Here is a 20,652-nt window from a genome sequence, read left to right as displayed (position 1 = left end):
AAATAAGGAATGGCCCGAGAAGGCAGCCCTAAGCGCTGGAAGCTGGACTCAGACCGCTTGACTCCAACTTCGTCCAATCCCAACCAGCCATCCAGACACCTTTACGCCCCACGAAGTCGACTCCAAACTAACCGAGATGACAAGCTTGCCAACACCAGTCGTGCGTCCACTCCCCGCGGCATACGCAATGGAGATTCTACCCCCCACCAGGAGGCGTTTCAAAGCCCAGAATCACTTGTCGATATCGAAGACACTCTCGCACTAGATCGGGACTGGTACACAGGTGATGAATTAGGACATACCTTCGGTGACGAGACTCATAACCCCTTCGGCGGCGCGGACAGCACATGGGCAGATCAACAGCGCGAAGCAGCACTGTCCGAGAGGAAGAATAACAAGCGCATTAGTGCCCGCGCAGCGCAGAAGCAGAAGGATGTCGACGCATGGGAGACGAATCGCATGTTGACCTCTGGCGTGGCGCAGAGGAGAGAATACGATGCCGACTTTGACGACGATGAAGAATCCACTCGTGTTCATTTGCTCGTGCATGATTTGCGCCCACCGTTTCTAGACGGCCGGACGGTTTTTACAAAGCAGCTGGAGCCTGTCTCTGCTGTGCGGGATCCACAGAGTGATATGGCAGTATTCAGCCGGAAGGGAAGTAAGGTTGTGCGCGAGAAGAGAGCGCAGAAGGAACGACAGAAGCAGGCACAGGATGCTACTAATATGGCTGGAACGGCACTAGGGAATCTCATGGGCATTAAGGAGGATGATGGAGATAGTGCAGCAGCGATCCCTGCGGAGGAGGACGGCCAACATAAGGGTAGTAAATTTGCGGAGCATTTGAAGAAGAGTGAAGGAGCCAGTGCTTTTAGCAAGAGCAAATCACTTAAGGAACAGCGGGAGTATCTGCCAGCTTTTGCGGTCAGAGAGGAGCTTTTAAGGGTTATCAGGGATAACCAGGTAGTAATCGTCGTTGGGCAAACTGGTTCAGGAAAAACCACCCAATTAACGCAATTTCTTTACGAGGATGGATATGCGAAACTTGGAATGATTGGCTGTACGCAACCAAGACGTGTCGCTGCGATGAGTGTCGCGAAGCGTGTCAGTGAGGAGATGGAGGTTAAGTTGGGAGGTCTTGTTGGATATGCCATTCGTTTTGAGGATTGCACCAGCAATGAAACAGCTATCAAATGTACGTTATGAGATGCCTAAGATTGTAACATGAGGGATTACCAACTAACTTCTATATAATCATTAGATATGACCGACGGCGTGCTGTTAAGAGAGTCTCTGGTTCAACCAGACCTTGACAAATATTCTTGTATTATCATGGATGAAGCCCATGAGCGGGCCTTGAATACGGACGTCTTGATGGGTCTCATTAAAAAAGTTCTTGCGCGTAGACGGGACTTGAAGCTCATTGTCACTTCAGCCACCATGAACGCAGAACGATTCTCGAAATTCTACGGCGGAGCTCCAGAGTTCTTCATTCCTGGACGGACGTTTCCTGTAGATATTCAATACTCGCGATCACCCTGTGAAGACTATGTCGACAGTGCAGTGAAACAAGTTTTGGCTATCCATGTTTCGCAAGGACCTGGGGATATTCTTGTTTTCATGACCGGGCAAGAGGATATTGAGGTGACTTGTGAAATGATAGCAGAGCGATTAGCCCTCCTAAATGACCCTCCGAAGATTAGCATTCTGCCAATATACAGTCAGATGCCGGCTGACCTGCAAGCAAAAATTTTCGACAGGGCCCCGCCCGGGGTTAGGAAGGTGATTGTTGCCACCAACATTGCGGAAACTAGTTTAACTGTCGATGGAATCATGTATGTGGTGGATGCTGGTTTTTCTAAATTAAAGGTTTATAATCCACGAATGGGAATGGACACCCTCCAAATCACACCCATCTCGCAAGCGAACGCGTCGCAGCGTGCTGGTCGTGCTGGACGAACTGGACCGGGCAAGGCCTATCACTTGTTCACAGAACTTGCGTTTAAAAACGAATTATACATCCAGACTATCCCTGAAATCCAGCGAACAAACCTGTCCAACACAGTGCTTTTGTTGAAATCCTTAGGGGTCAAGGATCTGCTCGATTTCGACTTTATGGACCCACCGCCACAGGACACCATTACTACGTCGCTCTTTGATCTCTGGGCACTGGGCGCCATTGATAATCTTGGAGACTTGACACCAATGGGTCGCCGCATGAGTGCTTTTCCAATGGACCCATCTCTCGCGAAGCTTCTCATCAGTGCGTCTGAAGGATATGACTGTAGTGAGGAGATGCTAACGATTGTTTCAATGCTCTCCGTACCTGGTGTATTCTACCGGCCCAAAGAGCGCCAGGAAGAATCAGATGCTGCCCGAGAGAAATTTTTCGTACCTGAATCCGACCATCTGACTCTGCTCCATGTATACACACAGTGGAAATCGAACGGTTACTCGGATGCATGGTGCATAAAACATTTTCTGCATTCCAAAGCCCTACGTCGAGCCAAGGAAATCCGTGAGCAGCTTTACGATATCATGGCGATGCAGAAAATGACCCTAACTAGCTGCGGAACTGACTGGGACGTTATACGAAAGTGTATATGTTCTGGCTACTACCACCAGGCTGCCAGGGTCAAAGGGATTGGCGAGTATATTAATCTCCGCACTAGCGTAACCATACAACTTCACCCTACGAGCGCGCTATACGGTCTTGGTTACCTTCCCGACTATGTGGTATACCACGAATTGATTCTGACGAGCAAGGAGTATATGTCTACCGTTACGTCTGTGGACCCTAGGGTATGTTTTGATTCAACAAGCTTTTAGCTTCTCTTTTTTTCCTTCTTTTTGTTCAGAATATACCTTTCCCGTCTTCCTTAGAACCGTCAACCACATCCAAATACTTCATAGGGTCAAAATGACTAACACAAACATCAAAATCTCCAGTGGCTTGCGGACCTAGGTGGAGTCTTCTACTCGATAAAAGAAAAAGGTTACTCGGCCCGTGAGCGCCGTGTGACGGAGCATGAATTCAACAGGCGGATGGAAATCGAGGCACAGATGGCTGCTGATCGCGAACGTGCAGCTGAGCAAAAACGGAAAGCTGCTGAAGAGGATACACTGCGACGGAAACAGGATGCGGAAGGTAGCTCTGCTCATGTAGGGATGAAACCTGTAGTAAAACTGCCTACCTCTGCAGCGACAGCAGTGATGAAGCCTGGACCTTATGTCCCGGCTGGGGCTTTGGTTAGAAGACCCATTATGAGGAGAGGGCCGAGGGGTTTTTAATGTTAGTTTCTCGCTTTATAAACATATAACAGCAGTGATGCTGGTTAGATTTAAATTCGGCAAATTTACCTGTGTATTTGTGTCATACGAGACCACCGCTGCTAAACAGCCGAATGGAGCTAGGTATTTGACGACCCAAAAAATGGTCAGGATTTACTCTCTTATCTACATTGTTCTGGGTTACAAAGGATATAAAATAACACATTTACGAATTGGCTATCCTTGCAGACATATCTGGTGCCATGTTATCCAATGCCAAAAGATCTCAACAACCAGGGAGAAACACAGGATATAGTCTACATAATTTTTTAAAAGACTTGAGGTGGTTTATATAACATGTATAACTACAAGCTGCTTTAAAAAAGCAGATCACAAACAGAAGAGGAGGAGAAAAGAGGAGCCAGCCTAGTTAATAAAATTGATGCAGAAGAAATGTAGTATCAAACTGCCAAAAACGTAATCCGCGAATGCCCTGTCAAAAATATACGGATCAGTCTCAGCCACGCATGGTAATTTAAAGACCCCTATAGAGCTTGCAACCATCATGTGCAAAAAGCCAAAAATAACGGAACAGACTAATAATCTGGCAAATTGTAACTCAGAGGACAACGAACCTTTCACTAGACAATCCATTCGACGGGAGATCTCCATTTGCCGGTTTCGAAACGGATTTGGACGTAGACGTAGATTTCCCATCTTTCCCACCTTGGTGGCTCGTCTGCATTCTCAAACTAGCAGTGAGAACGAATTGACCGACAGCAGCAGAGAAGCCACTGAGAAACGCATTAAATGGCTAAATGGAGCGATTGGTTTTAACATTGTTAGGTGAACGGGTTTATATTTTTAAAGAATTTTGCGGCACGAGATAAAGAATAAAAAGTCAAGGAGAGGGGGAGCGGCTTACGTAGTTCCCGGCCAGTATACAGTATAAAAATTGTACGCCTCCTACAATAAGTAGGAATGCCATGAATGAATCTAACATAAGGGTTCTTTTAGGTGTTTGCGTCAGATATCGCTGCCAGATGCCAACCACGATGTCCTGAGTTTGGGAATTGGCAGAAAGGGAGGCGCCTGCCGAATGGCTTTGTGTCGACGTTGGATTGAGAGTCGTCTTTGACGGTGTAGGAGGTGAAGAGGAATTGGCAGCTGGTTGGCCTGATGCCACACGGCGTTTGGGAGCCATGGTGAAAGAGCTTTGACCCACCGAGACAGCTCCAAGACAAGAACGCTGCCTGAAAAAAAGTAATAGTATTCCCTTCGATTCAGTATCGCTGCTCCGTTAGGCGCGTAAGCGGACGATGGTTTCTGAAGTTCTGATTCAAATACGCTGCGCATCCACAATATTTCTTGAAGCCAGAAGCCAGTACAAGCCAGGGTAGTCGCATATCACATGATCTGCGACCAAATAGTCACGTGATTTCGCGTTGGATGGTGGTCCAAGCTCCATTCTCTAGCATCCAAGTTATCAGAATAGGCTTCCGTCGTTGCTCTCCGTAGACTTTCATATCAGCAGCTATACAAGGCATTGTCCTTCATTTCAGGCTAGAGGTAACTCAATAAAAATATATGCAATAAAAATGGTGCGTACGAAGCTTATCATAGCCACCTAACGCAACATCATCGCTGAAATCCTTTAAACCCCCCTCCCTTCCCGCCCCCCCTTCCCCAAGCTACGGCTCCCTCCCTTTGCACCCCGACCGCCCCATTTCCGCTTATTGTTTTAATACACCTTTATATAGCAGTTAACACCCACTCCAACAGCTTTCCTCTCAAAGTGTCCACAACTCGGCTGCTGCCCTGTCCGTTCTGACATCTTGTGGCGGGATTATCGGCTTTGCCCGCACCGGTTCCATTGCCTCCATTGCCGCCGGCCTCTGTGTGGGCGCCATTTACGCTTTCAGCTATTTCCGTTTTCACAGTCAACAGTCCCATGGCGAAGAATTGAGCTTAATTGCCTCTGTTATGCTAGCGGGAAGTTCGATTCCCAGAGCGCTGAAGACGAGGAAGCCTGTCCCTGTTAGCCTCAGTTTAATGGCTACGTACGGCTTAATTGTGTTCTGGTTGGCATATAAGGGTAAAAGGGCGTCTTGAAATTTGAATTCTTGGAATCCTTGGATTTGAGTTGAGGGAATCCTGCGGAAGTGTGGATTTCGAGCTTGTGATGTGAGCCCCGCGTATGTGCGGTTATGACTTTTCCGTCTGGTGGCGTTGCAAGGCGATTTTTAATAGTCTTCATTTATACCACAGATATCATACGATCGGATGAGGCTGCATGTCCAGATGTTATGAAAGCATTGGCACTCGAGAAATGTGTACGATTAGCGGGAGTCGACTGCTTGATGATTTGGTTGAATCACACTCTTATAATCAGATGGCCGAGTCCACAATTGAGTTAACCTTCATCTGACGAAAAATCATAAATATGTTTATAAATGACAGTCAGGGCCACCATCATACATTCTTTCTCGTAGAGTAATAGACGCTGAAACGCGCAAGGAGTAATGTGGGGGTGGTGAATTGGGAGAGAAGGGATACAAATTGAAATATAAATGAAGTGGCATGTTAATCGAAGATAATCGCACAAATTGTAGAAAAGTAGCTTCTCACGACAAAGAACCCATCAGACACAATCCAAATGCCTATCATCATATTCTGACGGCTTGTTTAATGATATCATCTGGCTGCTCATTGATCAGATTCCCAATTTCCGTGCTGTCCCTCATTACCTGACGAGCGTCTGCGTCTTCAATATCCATATCGTCCTTAACCAGCATTACTGTTAACTCCGGAACCATGACGGACTGCACAAATCCAGATACCCCAGCAGCTTTTATCAGGGTATCGGTAGGTGCTAGACGCTTGAATTTGCCCGCAAAGTGGCCAATGATGGCATCCATCCTAGGTAAATGTCGGAATTAGTTATTGAACGAGCTTTTGTGGAAACGTTGGGGGGTGGGAGAAAGGTGCATTTACATAGCTTTTGCCCCCCAGGGGCCATAATACCCAGGTGAGATTTTCTCCACTCCATCTCCATCAACCGTCAAGCGTAGGCTTCCTTTCTTTTTTCCAGTACGAGAAGACTCTAGCACATTTCGGTAAAAGGAAGGCTTTTTACGGGTCAAAATTTCATCCAACTCCGCATAATGTTTCTCAATGCGCTTGTGAAGATTTTCCCAATCAATCTTTGGATACCCCCTTTCAGTCCACTGGTGCTTTGCGGCTTTGATCCTGTGATCCCTGCAGAACTGGGCTTTCTTCCTGTAGCTAAGGCCCTGATTGGACCTTAATTCATCTATGAATCTGGGATCAACAGCCTGGTCACACATAGGGCAAATTATCGCTTTAGCTCTGAGGGTGGCGGATTCAAGAGCTTGCTTTTCGGCTTGTGATAGTTGAAGGCTTACGGAAGAAGATACTGAACTTAGTGAGGACAATGAGGAGCCATCGTCATCATCATCGAACGGTGATGTACCATTGAAAAACGATGAACTAGATGTGACTTCGTTTGGAAAAGATAGAGGCGTTTTGAATTTGGGGCCATCTGAGGAGATCTGGGATGAATGGATGGCGGAATCCTCATCCGCGGTAGAAAGAGGAACTTTGAACTGTTTGGATGGCTTCTTCTTCAAAGCAGTATGTAGATTGGCGCTTCCATAAAATGATTTCATTGGAGGAGGCCTAGGACAAGAGAAAAGAGCATCGCTTTCCATCTTGAAAGTAGGCCTACGCGGAGTCTCCTTAGACGACGCAGGTGGAGAAAACTTCATCTTTCCCGATTGTTTTTCTCTTTTCCGCGGGGTATCAACGGCTTTTTTTCTCCGCTTTGGGTTCCGTTTATCATCCTCGCCTCTGATGTCGGCTTCGCTCTGGGGTTGTTTATCCAATCTGCCCGTCGTTTCTGTTTGCGACCATCCGTTTGATTTCCGTCTGGGTTCAGGCTCAGGAGAAAGTGAGACTTCGGAATGAGTGTTCAATTGTTCGCTTTCGTCCGTGGAGCTAAGTGGTTCGTCGTCCGTTGCAGGTTCTGGCTTATTCTTCCTGCTTGTCGAGGCACTGTGCCCTGAAACCGATTCTCTATGGTTTATCAACCGGCCCCCGGCCTGGCTTAGAGGAGCACCTCCCCTATAATTGTGTTTCGTTTGGAGGTTTGACGCATAGCTAGAATCAGGTCGTCGAGAGACCATTGTTCAGATGAGCGATGGCAAGCTATTTAGTAGGCGGCAGGTCCGTAAAGGTTCGATGAGCAAATTCAGGGTCTTGCGGACCTGTTGACGAGGATTAAGTGCGACAAACACTCTTCATTCGCGAAGAGGAGCAGCAGTATCTCCAAAATTAAACCCGTTGTCGCGTTGGAATAGGACACAGTTGCAATTCGGTCATGGAGTGCAGGCTGGGGCGTTATTAGCTTCACGCCAGCTCAGGATGGGTGAATGGACTGGACGCGCAGACGACCAATTCTAACTCGAGATTGCCAAGCACGGCTTTCGCTCTTCATCCAGTATGTATGTATACACTGCAACAGCTCATCGTAGGTATGAAACTTCATGTCGTTTTCAATACTTTAAATAAAACTACATAAACATAACTACAGATGCATCTCCGGTATTTTTGCAAATAATATTTAGAAAACCCGGTTAGCCCATCATCAAGAGCACCCATCGTCCATGAAGAGAACAAAATAGCAATTGCCTAAAGATGCTGCAAAGGGTATACTTTACATATGTTTATACATGTATGTATGTTCTGTATGAAAATTTGACAACTAGATCACTCGAAAATGGAATTAAAAGACAAAAGACAAAAGACAGAGTCAAAGTTAGTGGATGCGGACAAATGGCTGCTTCAAGCTGGCAAAATCATTGAAAATCATCGTTTGCCCATTTCAGAATAGATATGGACGAGTCTTAAAGCAGGTGTATGGAATATATACATAAGCAGAAGATGGAGACTGGTATATACCGATATATACAGCGACAGTATTGTCGAAGAAAGAGAAATCAACAAAGAACACCTAGCGCCTTCGAATGCTGTTCACTACCCAAAAGTCATCTTAATATCTCCATCTTTTCGTTCATCGTAATCGTCATCAGCCCACGCATTGTGGTTGAGATTAATACTGCCAAACCTTGGGCTGGCTCCTTGAGAGGGTATTGGCGATGGGGTTAAATTCCTAGAGGACAAATCACGGGACAAGTCGTGGGATAAAGATGAAGCCAGGGCCGGTGGTGAGTATGAAGGAGGGCTGACATATGACGTATCAAAAGTCATCTGTATGTTGTCTTCATGGTTGTCATGGTTGTCATTGTTGACTTCGTCTGAGTTTCGTGGGCGGCCAATATCACTACGCGATGTTGTTCCCGAAGATAAACGGTAAGGGTAGTCATCGGTTTCTCGCATCTCCGTATTCGATACCGTTTCGGAACTTGCCGAAGGCTTCTCATTTGATGAATATCGAGGCAGTGGGGACGGTGCATTGAGATCAATTTTTATCGGGGGTAGAGTGGACTCTAACTGTTTCACTTCCATTTGCTCCGATTCTAACTCGGCGCGGATAGCATCGATATCAAACAGAACATGATCAGAAGCAGAACCGACACCGCTCTCGGTAGAATGTCGTGAAGCATGGTCTTTGTGATCGACGTCGTAAGTTTCCCACCCCTTTTTTTCGGCCAATTTTCCACGTTTGAAGAAACCAAACCTAGCTTTGTCAGGCTGTGCCTCTGCCTCTTTGCGTGCTTCATCGATTTCGCGAATCAACTCTCGCTGTCTTTCCGAATGTTTGTCCGGGTCAGGATCTTCGATTTCAGTAAACTCATCGCTCTCCACTTCCCAGCCTAGCTGGCGAAGTAGTTTTGGCATCGCCGCACGATAGGCCATGTGCCCATTGACGAACTGTGTTGCATCCATGTTTTCGATGCCAGGAACATTCTCAACAGGAGCAAGACCGGCCACCCGCATAATTCCACCGCTCGTTGCTCGGAATAGGTACCCCAGAATCCAATCATTGGAAGCATAGCCATTAACGAACCTGCCAGATACAACGCTTCGCGCTTTCATATATTCGTCTTTATTTGCGACAATTGGGGAACCGAACAAATAGACGTTTTGAATTAACCCATAGGCACCTTTGCTCGCTAGCTCCTTCAAACAAGAGAAGATTACGCGTGATCCTAGGGAGAAGCCTATCAAGGTTATAGGTCGATTGCCTAGGTTCCGAGCAATGATGGAATCTGCCATAATGAGGCCGGTTGCATTGGCTCGGACGAGGGAGACATTCCACGGATTATCAATCAAATATGAAAGCTTGGTTAACACAATTGGCAGTTGTAAAGACGCCATTAGAGCGACAAGGATAGTACTTCCTAGGACTTGCTGAAGGCCTTGAGTGAGAGCCTGTATTGGTGTTAGAATTACGAATTTGCAGGTGATTCATCCATAAATGGTACAGCACATACCTCTGTAGCGAGAATATTAATAGTATCTCCCATACTTTGAAGCATCTCCGGTTCCCAAAGGACTGAATAGATATCACCTATGATAGGGTCCACAGTACTGAACGGTAATCGGACGTCGTCAACTTTACCAGTCATCCACCCAGAAACGGTAACAATAAGGTTGACCCTTTTATTATTATGCAAGGGCCGATATTCAAACGTTTTTACGGCACCAGTTCTTCTATGGGACGCTCGGACTGCAATCGTTCCACCAGTAAGCGTAGCACCAGATGCTATGAGTGCTGTACCGCCAGCGCCTCCTAGGAAGGCACCAGTCCCCGTGATCCCAATGGTAGAAAACCCCGCCGCAAGACCCGCACCAATAACTGGAGCAAGCAACCCTGCTGAGAGGCCAATTACCAATCCCCCACCCACGGTTGCAAGGCCCATGATCATATATCTCTTCTTTAGCGCTTGTTTCCGCCGCGCCTCCATATTTTCTGCCTCGTCCCAGGTCTCCTTACTTTTCTCCTCTTGCATTTCCAAAGCATCAATCACCCGCTTTTCAAACCGGCATATTTGTGACCATGACACATTCAAGGACTCTCCAACTCGCTCCAATAATCGCCGTGAGCGAGCATCGTACGTTGAGTCGGCAATAAGAACTAAAAAGAGATCGCAGAGCACAGTCCATCGAATATCGATGTCAATACTTTCTGACGCCGGCATTTCGGACGGAATTTTGACATTTGGTGAATCTTCATCGCCGCGGTAGTCGTACGGAGGGGGTAATACTGATGGCGACGAGCGCGGTTCGGAAGTTACCGATATTTCACTTGAACTAGGGGGCTTATCCTCCGCCGCAGCAGAGGAAGTGGAAGGTCTGAATGTAGTCTCGCTACACATAGGGTTTTTTATTCGCGAATTTCTCATAAGTGGTGGGACAAGGTCTGCTGGTTGGACACCATGCTCTGCCAGCTGCTCGATCATGATTTGTTCCGCAGAGTCAATATCCATATGTGTATACAGCCGTATCATCATCTGTTGGCCCCATTTGGCCATGGAATCGATTGCCGAAACTATGTACTTCTTTGTGGATCTTGATGGGTGAACAGCCTCAACCTCTTTTACCATTTGATAGATCATTAGCCTTGTCACCCCAACGTATGCAATTCTTTGTCCTTCGGTTAGAAGATCTTTCGTGGCTTGTAATTGTGCGAGAGGATCTCGTTGTTCTTCTTCAACCCCAATTGCGTTGCTTTCTGGCTCCTTGAAAAGGTATTTCGTATCGTCGTCTAGACTGGTGACTGACTGTGCATCTTCGTCAATCTGGACTCTAGTGTATCCTTTCCCGGCACCCCCCAACCCCTGATATACAGCTGCATCATCTTCCTGGGGTGCTCCGCGAGCAACAATCCTGCCATAATCGTCATAAACATCAAATCCCCCCAAAGCGGGCATATCTTTCCAGTCATCTTCATCAAGGTTGTCATTTTCATTGACCTCATCCTCGTCTACAGCAATACGTTGATGTGACCATTCCGAAACGAAAGCCCCTTGGCTTGACCCGCGCTTGTGGCTGTTTGAAGCCTCTGAGTCTTGTGACTGGGGCTTGTCTGGATTCTTTGATATGTCGGGCGGATCTATCGTCGGGAGTTCTTTCGCCATATTGGAGAGACTAATAGTAGATGTGGATTGCGAAACACGTTCCTTCTGAGTCGACGGCAAAATTGTGTTGGATGTGGTAGTAAACGCTGCTTCGTCATTTTTCGATAAGCTTGACTCTTGTGTGCTTTCCTCCGCAGTTTTCATCTGATTCTCAGGGTCTGGGAGTTCATCGTTGTTCGGCTGCGCGGACTGGCTCAAGTTTTGGATAGGCAATCCAAATTCGTCAATATCGGCAAGCTGTAATTTTCCTTCTGTGTTTGATTTTACAAGGTTTGCCATTTCTAGTTTATTCGTATTAGTGCTCGAGAGTATTGAAGAGCAAGGTGGTGTCAGCGCCCCGTTTTCTCCAGCTTTTGCTGGGGCAGGAGCGGTTTCGGAGGAATCCAGGCATTTCGAAGCATCGGCAACGGGGTTCATTATAGTAACCTGGAACTTTCTCGTTTACGTTGAGAGATGCGTTATTTCGAATGAGAAGTTGGTGGACCGTAGTAATCAGATTGCTTGACGCATCCGTAGTCCGTCAACTCGACCCTGAGATAGAACAGGCCATCGACGAAGGTGAGGGCGGATGAGCGCTGTCAAAGCCTCCCGATTGTGCTGCTCATTCAGCTAACCCTGTTACTTCGAACGCCACCCTCACTCTCCACTCTTTAATATATTGACGATGGGGAAAGATATCAGCTATTATTTCCGGTGATGGGAGCGGAGGGGACAAAATAGCAAACAAGACAGTCGCCCTGACGCGCCCGAGGGACCTTTCTTCCAGGCCTTTGAAGAGTGAAATAGAAGGTCAGCGCTTCACGACTGCAGCATAGTTTCTATGAAATAAAGTACTGCTGTTTGTATTCAAATGCCCATTCCTATCTTGTTGTTCTGATATACCACCATCGGGTTGTCTGAGTCTTGGGGGAGAAACAGATGCGGCTCGGCTAAACCTTCCTTCCGTAATCCTACCCAAGATTCCACAACACGCGTTTGAACTTGACCTCATGCTGTGAAAGATCTATCCAAGGACTTTACGTTCTACGGATGGTTTTCATTTCGAGGGCTAAATATTTATCACAAGCCTCTTATTTGCTTAACTTTGGAACTCAAAAGCCATTGTAGGGTTAGCATATATTTCCGTGCAGGGAATATTGGCTATTCTCACTGGATTTGGGAACCTCAACCAACATTCAGTCTGTCTGCTGGATGTAATAAATAGATGTCTTTTCATTCATCATAATATAGGGGAACATTCTATGATATTGTAAATAATAAAAATTACCAACATCGCATTGTCGCACGAAGATTAAGGAATTTCTAGGTCCGAAAGGCGAAAACAACTTGAAGCCAACCTATTGAGAAATCAACTAATCTCCATGCTCTTCAAATTTGTGATGCAGTGCAAGAAGCCTCCCATATCATGAGAAACGCCTGATGCTACTTTCAATCCTAAACGGAAGGCTATTAATATACCAAGATCAAACGGAAAAACTTGCAGGCTTCCGGCTTAGAATCCCGGGATAGACTAAGTGCACCTTAGTCAAATACACCACTTTTCCGTGCAAATTCCGACTCGGACAATTTTTCTGGGACAATCTGGAGTTCATCTCTGTTGACGATTGAACCATGAATCGAGCTTTGTTCGGAGACCTCACTTTCACTGCTTCGGCATTATCCTGTGAGTGTCTGGCATAAATCGGGCGCCCTTTGGTATCCCATATCCATGGTTCACTCTCCCATCTCTAGGTGATTTCATGGATGGGGTGTTACCAGATCGAGGGAAATAGCAGAACAAGACTGAATCGAAAATCGGCTATTTTTATTCCGTCGGTTTCGGCATCATTAGCCCTGCCGAAAAATGAATGGAGTATCATTGATCCTGGGGATTTTGTGGTGTGAATCTGGGATGATTTTCACAGTTAGCTGAGGGAATTTCCTTTAGCTCTCATCATACATTCCAACAAAGAATTTCCACCTTTGTGAACACACCAACATCAACTTAATCGCCCACTTGACGTGTCCGGGTTGTTATTACCATATCGCCCTAGAATCAACCCTCCTCTATGGTGTGATGATCAGGTGATCTGCAACATCACCAGCAGAATGGGGCGTAATAGTCCGAGTTTGTTGATGTTGAGCGGTACGATGTTACTTACCATATATGGCTGGGCTCTTACCGGGAAGCCTTATCATAGAGTCACTGAGTGCGGTGGATGAGGCTCAAAAAACGAGTGGCGATGGCGAGTACAAGCAGTATGCCGGAAGAAAAAGTGCTCGACAAACGAGGCGAGATGGGTGGCACCATGGCCAATGACATGTTTCACTCACCACATTCGCGGTCCTAGACTGCTGGGTAAGCTTCTATTAATGACTCTGCTCAGTATATCTATCCAGCCTCAATCGACTCGTCCAGTTGAATTTCTCTGAACAAGTCTCGGTCATCACTGCAATCAGGAGTTTGGTTTAATCCAACTTACAGGGCGAGAGACTTCTATCAAGAATTAAATATACCGCATTATTGTCCCAAGTTATTGAGTTCTGGTCTCCCAGAGGGATCTTTACTGTCGCATCGGTTAGGATTCTCGTCATATCTAGACGCGGCGAGCCATGTCTTCGGAAATAGGTACGGCCCTCTTCTCTGGTCCCAACTCGTCGAAGCTAATAGGCGTCAACACAGCTCCCATCCTTCAAGTGACAGGGCTAGGCCTCAAGCTTTCCTTGTCATTGAATACTGTCGCCTGTGAGGTAGCAGCTGATGGCATAGATGTATATAGCATTGCGAAGGGCGTCTCTTTATACGTGACGGCTTTGAAGCATGTTGGGCAAAGTCTCCAGGCGGCGGATTCTTCGCATTCGTCATCGGCTTTGCGCACTGCACAAGAAATTAGTAAACAGAGCCAATCAATATTTTCTGACTTTGAGAAAATGTTGGAACAATCTAAGCGAAAAGATGGAGGCTCGGTTCAGGAACGGTTCAAGCGCTGCTTCAGAAAGCAGCATGTTATGTATTTGCTGGCTCACCTTGAGGCGTTGAAGTTGAGCTTGATGGTAATGTTTCAAATCCTCCAACTTGGGAGGCTTCTTAAAAGGTACTGTAAAAGTGTTTCAATTGTTTCTTCTTAAAAGATCTGGAAAGCTAAAGAGTAAATATATATACAGGGATACGTCAAACTCCGTGGGAACTGATACCATCCAAGAAGAGCGTGACGAAATTCAAAACACGATAATCGCCCGACATTGGTCGATATATCGGCTTAATAGGCTACATAGCCACGCTATTTGTGAAGCCGCGGAATATCTTCAAAGTGCAGGCCGCCCCAGGTTGTCTAATCCCGGGACTGGATTGCCACCGCTATCCACCATACCAACAAAATTGCCCACAATATCACCTGGGGACCTCAATAACTCCCTCTCACCGGTATCACAGGACGTCACGAACATGATTCGTATATCCTCCCGCGAGATTGATGATCTAGTTACTCAGTGGACTCAAGTGGGCGGCTTCCAGGAGCTACACGCAGAAACGCGCCGACGGCATCATGTGTCATTTGCATCTGATATGGAGAACGATGATTGCCGCAACGTTTTGGAAGGACGCGGTACTCAAGGCCAGCGTGCTGACCTTGAATGCATTGCCTCTCATGGGAGGAGACCTTATCGTCAAGCAGCAAAACTCGCCACTGAATTTCGAAACGATTATTCTAGCCTTCAAGCGCGGGTTGATAGCGATACTGAAGAGCCGAGCGATATTGATGCGCAAACTAGACGCGGAAAAACAGTCAGATTTTCCCCTAGTGCCAATACTTCGGTAACAGGGGAACGCAACAGTCACAGAAGAAACGGCGGGCCCATCAGCATTTATACAGACAGGGATAAACCAAAAACCTCACCCTCTCAAGTCCGAATCCCAACTCCAGAATTCCATGCGGATAAACAGCAGAAATCCTATGGGCACCCACACCCGTCGCCAAGCGGCCCGCGGACCCTGCCCGGAGCCATCCCTGAACGACAGCCACAAATATATAGGACCCCTAACTTATCGCCTAGCACCGGTCCTTGTTCACTTGCGTCCAGCCCCACCCACCGGCAATATACTTCCAATGCATATCCTTCTTCCCATTCGTATCATAATGCAACGCCTGCACCCTCATATTCCCCTCCAATGGATACCGGCAACCAACCCTACACAAACACTTCCTTTTCCACGGAACATCCCTATTATCAGCAAAATCACCACGTCGACTCCCATTCGCGCAGGAGGAGTAATAACTACGCTACTGTGCCTGTGCAACCGCCACGTGAGCGCCAGCCAAGGACGACGACACAGAACGACGGAAGCTTCTCAAACGATCACTAGATGGAGCCGCTATTACAACGACTGTGAAAGAGTTTAAGGACTCGTGATATGAGTTTTACTGTTATTGTTAATTGCAATCATATGTTTTGAAACAGGAGTTGGTGATACCTTGATTTTGTGATATATTATTATCCTATTCATTCACATAAACTCATAAGCTTTTTTCATTCTCTTAAACTTTTTGAGAACGTTTCGGCTTCCCTTGCACACTACGCGTGATGGAATGAAACGACCGAGGTTGCCTTGATCGTCATGTTTCATCCACTACTGCTATATTTCCGTCGTGGAATCTATCAACCTAGCACCCCCTCACCGCTATTTTCTCTTTGCGAATTGTAGAAAGATCATTTATGAGCCACGAATTGGCCCCTTCCAAACCCTGACATCATATCTCCATAGGCCTGTGGCCACAAGAACCGCAGATCACCAAGCCCTTGGTGCTTCTAGAAACAAAATAGTGATGTTTTGTATAGTACATGTACAGTGCATATACAGTACAATATTTGGAGTAATGATAGATATATCTTTTGGAAGTCCAGATACGTAGCGCTCTCACCTTTGTTTTAATACTGATGGCACCTTGCTGATTAATAAATGCCTCCCGCGGCCCCTGGTACTCTGTGGAAGGCAGCAAGGATGTCTTGGAGTATCCCTAAGGCAGGGAACCTCCTCTAGAAGTTGCGCCACAGAATAGTAGTGACAGGAAGAGACCTGCACTGGATTGACCCGGAGAGACAGATATGCCCCATCCATGGATGCGATTTCAGCATCCATCGCATTTGAGTAGGCTACTCAGTTGGTTGCGAGAGGGATCCGAGAGAAGGTGGACAGGAATCCTAGGCAAGCCAGGTAGCCAGACACCTATGGTGAAGTCTGGAAGTAGGTCAAAAGTGAACGCCTTCGCAGCCATGACTCCAAGGATGCTAGAAGGTTTTGAGAAGATTAGATGAACAGCCCGTTTTCAGGCTGCAATGTGGGTCTTGTGGGAAATCTTTCTCTCTTCTTCAATCAAAGTCATCAGTTCTGGGGGCTAGATGTGAGTTGAGCGCTATGTAGACAGTTGATGTTGCCACCAAATCCTGGCAGACAATAGAGCAGCAAGGGAGTCAAGTAAAGAGGACTTTTTCAGGGTCTGGGGGGCAAATGTGTGGAAGCTTTCCATAATGAGGGGTCCAATATGCGTCAGGGAAAGCAGGGCCCATAGAAAAGGAATATAGATGTCAGGGACAAAGATATAGAAACACCTGATGGTCATGCACTTGAGATGGTCCCCTGAAATATCGCGGAGGGTGTAAAGGCCGACAATGATCGGAAAATAGAGTGCCACCTTGTGCTTTAATAGCCCTTTCCTATATAGTACGTACATACACGGCGTAGTAGTGTCTGATGGCCAAGTGTAACCCTCCCAGCTAGCAAGGCCCCCTGCCGGCTGAAACAAGCCTATATAACACGCCAGATAAATAAATGCCACCGCTGCAGCCGCTCGGAAGTTAAAATGGAAGGTTGCTGTTTGCCTTCTGTGATTGGTCTGGACGACTTAAGCCATAGTTCTCGAAGCAAGTCCTTGATAAAAAGGCTAATGAGCTCGACGTCAGATTTGTGACTGGACTGGTTTGTCGTCCAAATCCATACCAGTCTGCAACCTCACGGAAAAAGAATATATTCAGCCAACAACCGTCGTGGCCGAAAGCACACTACGAAACAGTTAAAGGGGACACCTAGGTAGTTTAAAATAAACTGTCTATTGATATCGACGAGCTATTCCCTGCCGAAGGTCCTTATTCTTTCTGCGAACCATCGGATGTCCTTTGGACTCGCAGTATATCTCAAGCATTACTAGAGATCTAATAACTGGAGAAGTCATGATATGCTGGATCCCAGGCATGCCTACTTGATTTGTCTCTACCCGCATCGACACCTCTCCTCAATTGGGTGGTTAGCGCATTTTTGACCTCCTACTGCCTATACAATGTCGACGGTCACGGAACGACCAGAGATACCCCTTCGTGCTTCTACTGACACCCACCCTGGGGGTCTTCAGCAAACTCCTCATTTGGCTGACAATCCTCCGACACCGCCTCCTAAGGATGTAGCATCCACCCCCCCTATTCAACCGAGTCTTCGCAGTTGCATTACTTGCCGCCGCAGAAAAGTGAGATGCAACAAGATCCATCCGTGCTCAAATTGCACAAAGGCCAACACCGAGTGTGTATTTCCCGGCCCGGGGAGAGCTCCAAGAAAACCCAGAAACCGGACAGACAGCGAATTATTAACTCGACTGAGAAGAGTGGAAGGCGTCTTGAAGAGTTTGGGTGCGGAAGTAAATGACGATAGCCAGCTCAATTTGCATCCTGATTTACCTTCCCAGCGGGATGAAACCAAAACCTCAAAGCCATTCACTCATCATGTGGATACCGATTTCGTGAAGCATCCAGATCCAAGAGACCTTGCTCAACGTGAGGTCGAGCAGGAGTTTGGTAAGCTTGTCATCGGAGATGGGAGAAGTCGATACCTTAGCAATCGCTTCTGGTCAAGTCTAGGCGATGAGGTGAATACTTCTATACCGCTCGGCGTATTCCCTTCATAATATCCTCTAATTTTCTTGTACAGGTCGAAGAATTGAGAGATATACTCGGTGCGACTTCTGATGAGGAAGAGAATTATTCTTCTCCCGAAAGCCATGGGCTGCAGTCAACGTACTCCCGAAACCACGATGGATTCCTATTCGGTTTTTGCTCACTAGACCAAACCCTACGAGATATCCATCCTCGCCCTGATCAAAGGCTTCTTTTGTGGGATGTTTATCTGGAGAATGTGGCACCATTGGTTCCGATATTTCATAAACCCACGCTTCGAAAATTCTATTTCCTGGCTCACGATAGCTTGGATTCATTGAACAAAAATGCCGAAGCAGCAATGTTTGCCGTATATTATGCGGCAATCACAAGCATGGATTCTTCGCAATGCGTATCGATTTTGGGAGAAGAGCGTCATATAATGCTCTCACGATCCCGACTTGCAATGGAGCAGGCAATGGCGCGCGCAAACCTCCTAAATTGTCAAAGTGTAGTTCTTCTCCAAGCTACTCTCCTCTTCTTGTTGTGCGTGAGGCGGCAAGATGATTCGCGCTATGTATTGTCAATGGTAGCCATTGTAGTCAGATTGGCTCAAGGACTTGGGGTACATCGCGACGGGTCAACATTTGGATTGCAGCCATTCGAAACAGAAATGCGGCGCCGGCTCTGGTGGCATATTTGTTTGCTTGACTATCAGGTGGCGGAAGACCACGGTTGTGATCCCTTCATCTACGAACCATTCTACGATACACGAATTCCGCTGAATATTAACGACGATGATATTTGCCAAGAATCAACAGAACCCCCTGAGGAGCGGGTGGAATGTACAGAATTAACTTTCCATCTCATTCGCTGTGAAATCATTGCAAGTGCCCGGAGACTTAGTTTCATCCCTCCTAGCTTGGATTGTTCCAGATCCAGGACTGATATGTCGCTAGAAGACAGGCAAAAACAAATTCTGGAACTGAGTAAACGAATGGAAGAAAGATATGTACAGCATTGCACCATGACTACGCCGATACTTTGGGTGTGTGCAACGGTAGTCCGTCTTGCTCTTACCAGATTGTGGCTCACAATCCACGAGCCGCTAAGTGGGATAGAGAACAGGAGATTTGGGTTTGCTGACGAGAAGCATAATCGCCTCTTCTTGGCCTCTATTGACGTCGTCGAATTCTCTTGTTTACTGCAGACTAACGAGAACACGAAGAAATGGAGCTGGTTATTCAGAACTCATACGCAATGGAGCTCTGTCGCATTTTTATTGTCTGAACTTTGTGTACGACCCATCTCTCCGGCTGTTGACCGCGCCTGGCATGCGATAAACTCAGTGTACGAAATTTGGAACCTCCAAGAGAGAAAAGGGGTGATTTGGAGGGCTATTAACAAACTTATGAAGCGGGCGACACAAATCCGTGAAACCAAATTACAGCAACTTCAAACTCAGTTTCAAGATAGAGATGGAGGGGCATATGATGGCAAACCTCTTGGCTCGATTGATGATCATTTGCAACCTCGATCCGAACGCAGTTCGGAACATATATCACCTGCATTACAGGTGCAAGGAAAAATCAATAATAACGTTTATGGATTATCTTCGGGAATAAATACGGATCTAGATAAAGTGGCCTACAGCCCGTTCGATATCCAAACCTCGGTTACTCCCATGCAGCAAAATGCACAACTACCGCTTATGTCTGTCCCGTTTTGGGAGCCAGGAGATGTTTTCTCTCATTATTCTGCTGCTGCTGGAATGTCACCGTTTCTTCAGCAACCCCCACAAAGACAAGAGCCGATCCTTGGCTCTGATGCCCATTCTTTAATGTACGAACCATCGTGGGATGATTGGGACCAAGTTGTACGTGAGTTCCGAATGGATATGGCTGAAGGTACCGGGATGGGTACTATCCGTGCTCGGGATTGGCTTGAATAAACGCGTCAGAAATTCTACAGTCCAACACTACGTGCATGTGCACCAAGGTTTACTTACTTTCTAACTCCCTTACTGCTCACAGCGTCGACACCTGTTTCGAGCTTTAAGATCAAGTGTGGAAGGTGCTATGAGTTCCTACTGCTCTGCGTTGTTATCCTGGGTTGTCGTCTTTCATTCTCGTTCTTTGTGCAGATTGGATTTAGGATACCTGTGACACTGTTGTAACGGTTGGCTCATTTCAGACTTCACATCAACGTTCAACTTGCTTCGATTGCTAGGAAAAACAATCTTGATGAAAATCATTCCCGGTTGCAGTCACATAACAAAGCTCACTATACTCGTAAACTATCACTAAATAAATTATCACCATACAGAGAAAGGGTTCGGCTCTAAACAGTTACTCTCGGAACA

At 46.7% G+C, this 20,652-nt stretch overlaps 7 protein-coding genes across 7 annotated transcripts; 3 read left to right on the top strand and 4 right to left on the bottom strand.

Moving 5' to 3' along the window:
* Window positions 1-9: 9 nt before the first annotated feature.
* On the top strand, window positions 10-3,350 carry HCBG_00535 (pre-mRNA-splicing factor; the record flags this gene model as incomplete). Its single annotated transcript, XM_045427585.1, has 3 exons — window positions 10-1,195; window positions 1,262-2,802; window positions 2,950-3,350. The coding sequence occupies 3 exons, from the start codon at window positions 10-12 to the stop codon at window positions 3,289-3,291; spliced, it is 3,069 nt and encodes a 1,022-aa protein (XP_045291560.1).
* A 539-nt stretch (window positions 3,351-3,889) lies between these two features.
* HCBG_00534 (dolichyl-diphosphooligosaccharide-protein glycotransferase) lies at window positions 3,890-4,474 on the bottom strand (the record flags this gene model as incomplete). Its single annotated transcript, XM_045427584.1, has 2 exons — window positions 3,890-4,084; window positions 4,196-4,474. 2 exons carry the CDS (start codon window positions 4,472-4,474, stop codon window positions 3,890-3,892), a joined length of 474 nt encoding a protein of 157 aa, XP_045291559.1.
* A 548-nt stretch (window positions 4,475-5,022) lies between these two features.
* HCBG_00533 (uncharacterized protein) lies at window positions 5,023-5,527 on the bottom strand (the record flags this gene model as incomplete). The annotated part of the gene is made up of 2 exons (XM_045427583.1): window positions 5,023-5,192; window positions 5,335-5,527. The coding sequence occupies 2 exons, from the start codon at window positions 5,525-5,527 to the stop codon at window positions 5,023-5,025; spliced, it is 363 nt and encodes a 120-aa protein (XP_045291558.1).
* A 409-nt stretch (window positions 5,528-5,936) lies between these two features.
* HCBG_00532 (uncharacterized protein) lies at window positions 5,937-7,697 on the bottom strand (the record flags this gene model as incomplete). Its single annotated transcript, XM_045427582.1, has 2 exons — window positions 5,937-6,189; window positions 6,265-7,697. 2 exons carry the CDS (start codon window positions 7,473-7,475, stop codon window positions 5,937-5,939), a joined length of 1,464 nt encoding a protein of 487 aa, XP_045291557.1.
* Window positions 7,698-8,325: 628 nt separating this feature from the next.
* HCBG_00531 (DUF726 domain-containing protein) lies at window positions 8,326-11,810 on the bottom strand (the record flags this gene model as incomplete). Its single annotated transcript, XM_045427581.1, has 2 exons — window positions 8,326-9,684; window positions 9,747-11,810. The coding sequence occupies 2 exons, from the start codon at window positions 11,808-11,810 to the stop codon at window positions 8,326-8,328; spliced, it is 3,423 nt and encodes a 1,140-aa protein (XP_045291556.1).
* Window positions 11,811-13,985: 2,175 nt separating this feature from the next.
* Window positions 13,986-15,882, top strand: HCBG_00530 (uncharacterized protein; the record flags this gene model as incomplete). Its single annotated transcript, XM_045427580.1, has 3 exons — window positions 13,986-14,001; window positions 14,056-14,467; window positions 14,538-15,882. The coding sequence occupies 3 exons, from the start codon at window positions 13,986-13,988 to the stop codon at window positions 15,733-15,735; spliced, it is 1,626 nt and encodes a 541-aa protein (XP_045291555.1).
* Window positions 15,883-17,704: 1,822 nt separating this feature from the next.
* HCBG_00529 (fungal specific transcription factor domain-containing protein) lies at window positions 17,705-20,631 on the top strand (the record flags this gene model as incomplete). The annotated part of the gene is made up of 2 exons (XM_045427579.1): window positions 17,705-18,283; window positions 18,346-20,631. The coding sequence occupies 2 exons, from the start codon at window positions 17,705-17,707 to the stop codon at window positions 20,239-20,241; spliced, it is 2,475 nt and encodes an 824-aa protein (XP_045291554.1).
* Window positions 20,632-20,652: the final 21 nt, after the last annotated feature.

The sequence above is a fragment of the Histoplasma capsulatum genome, assembly GCF_000150115.1.
Source record: "Histoplasma capsulatum G186AR genomic scaffold supercont2.1, whole genome shotgun sequence".
Lineage (NCBI taxonomy): Eukaryota > Fungi > Ascomycota > Eurotiomycetes > Onygenales > Ajellomycetaceae > Histoplasma > Histoplasma capsulatum.
This window is presented reverse-complemented; position numbering and strand designations above follow the sequence as displayed.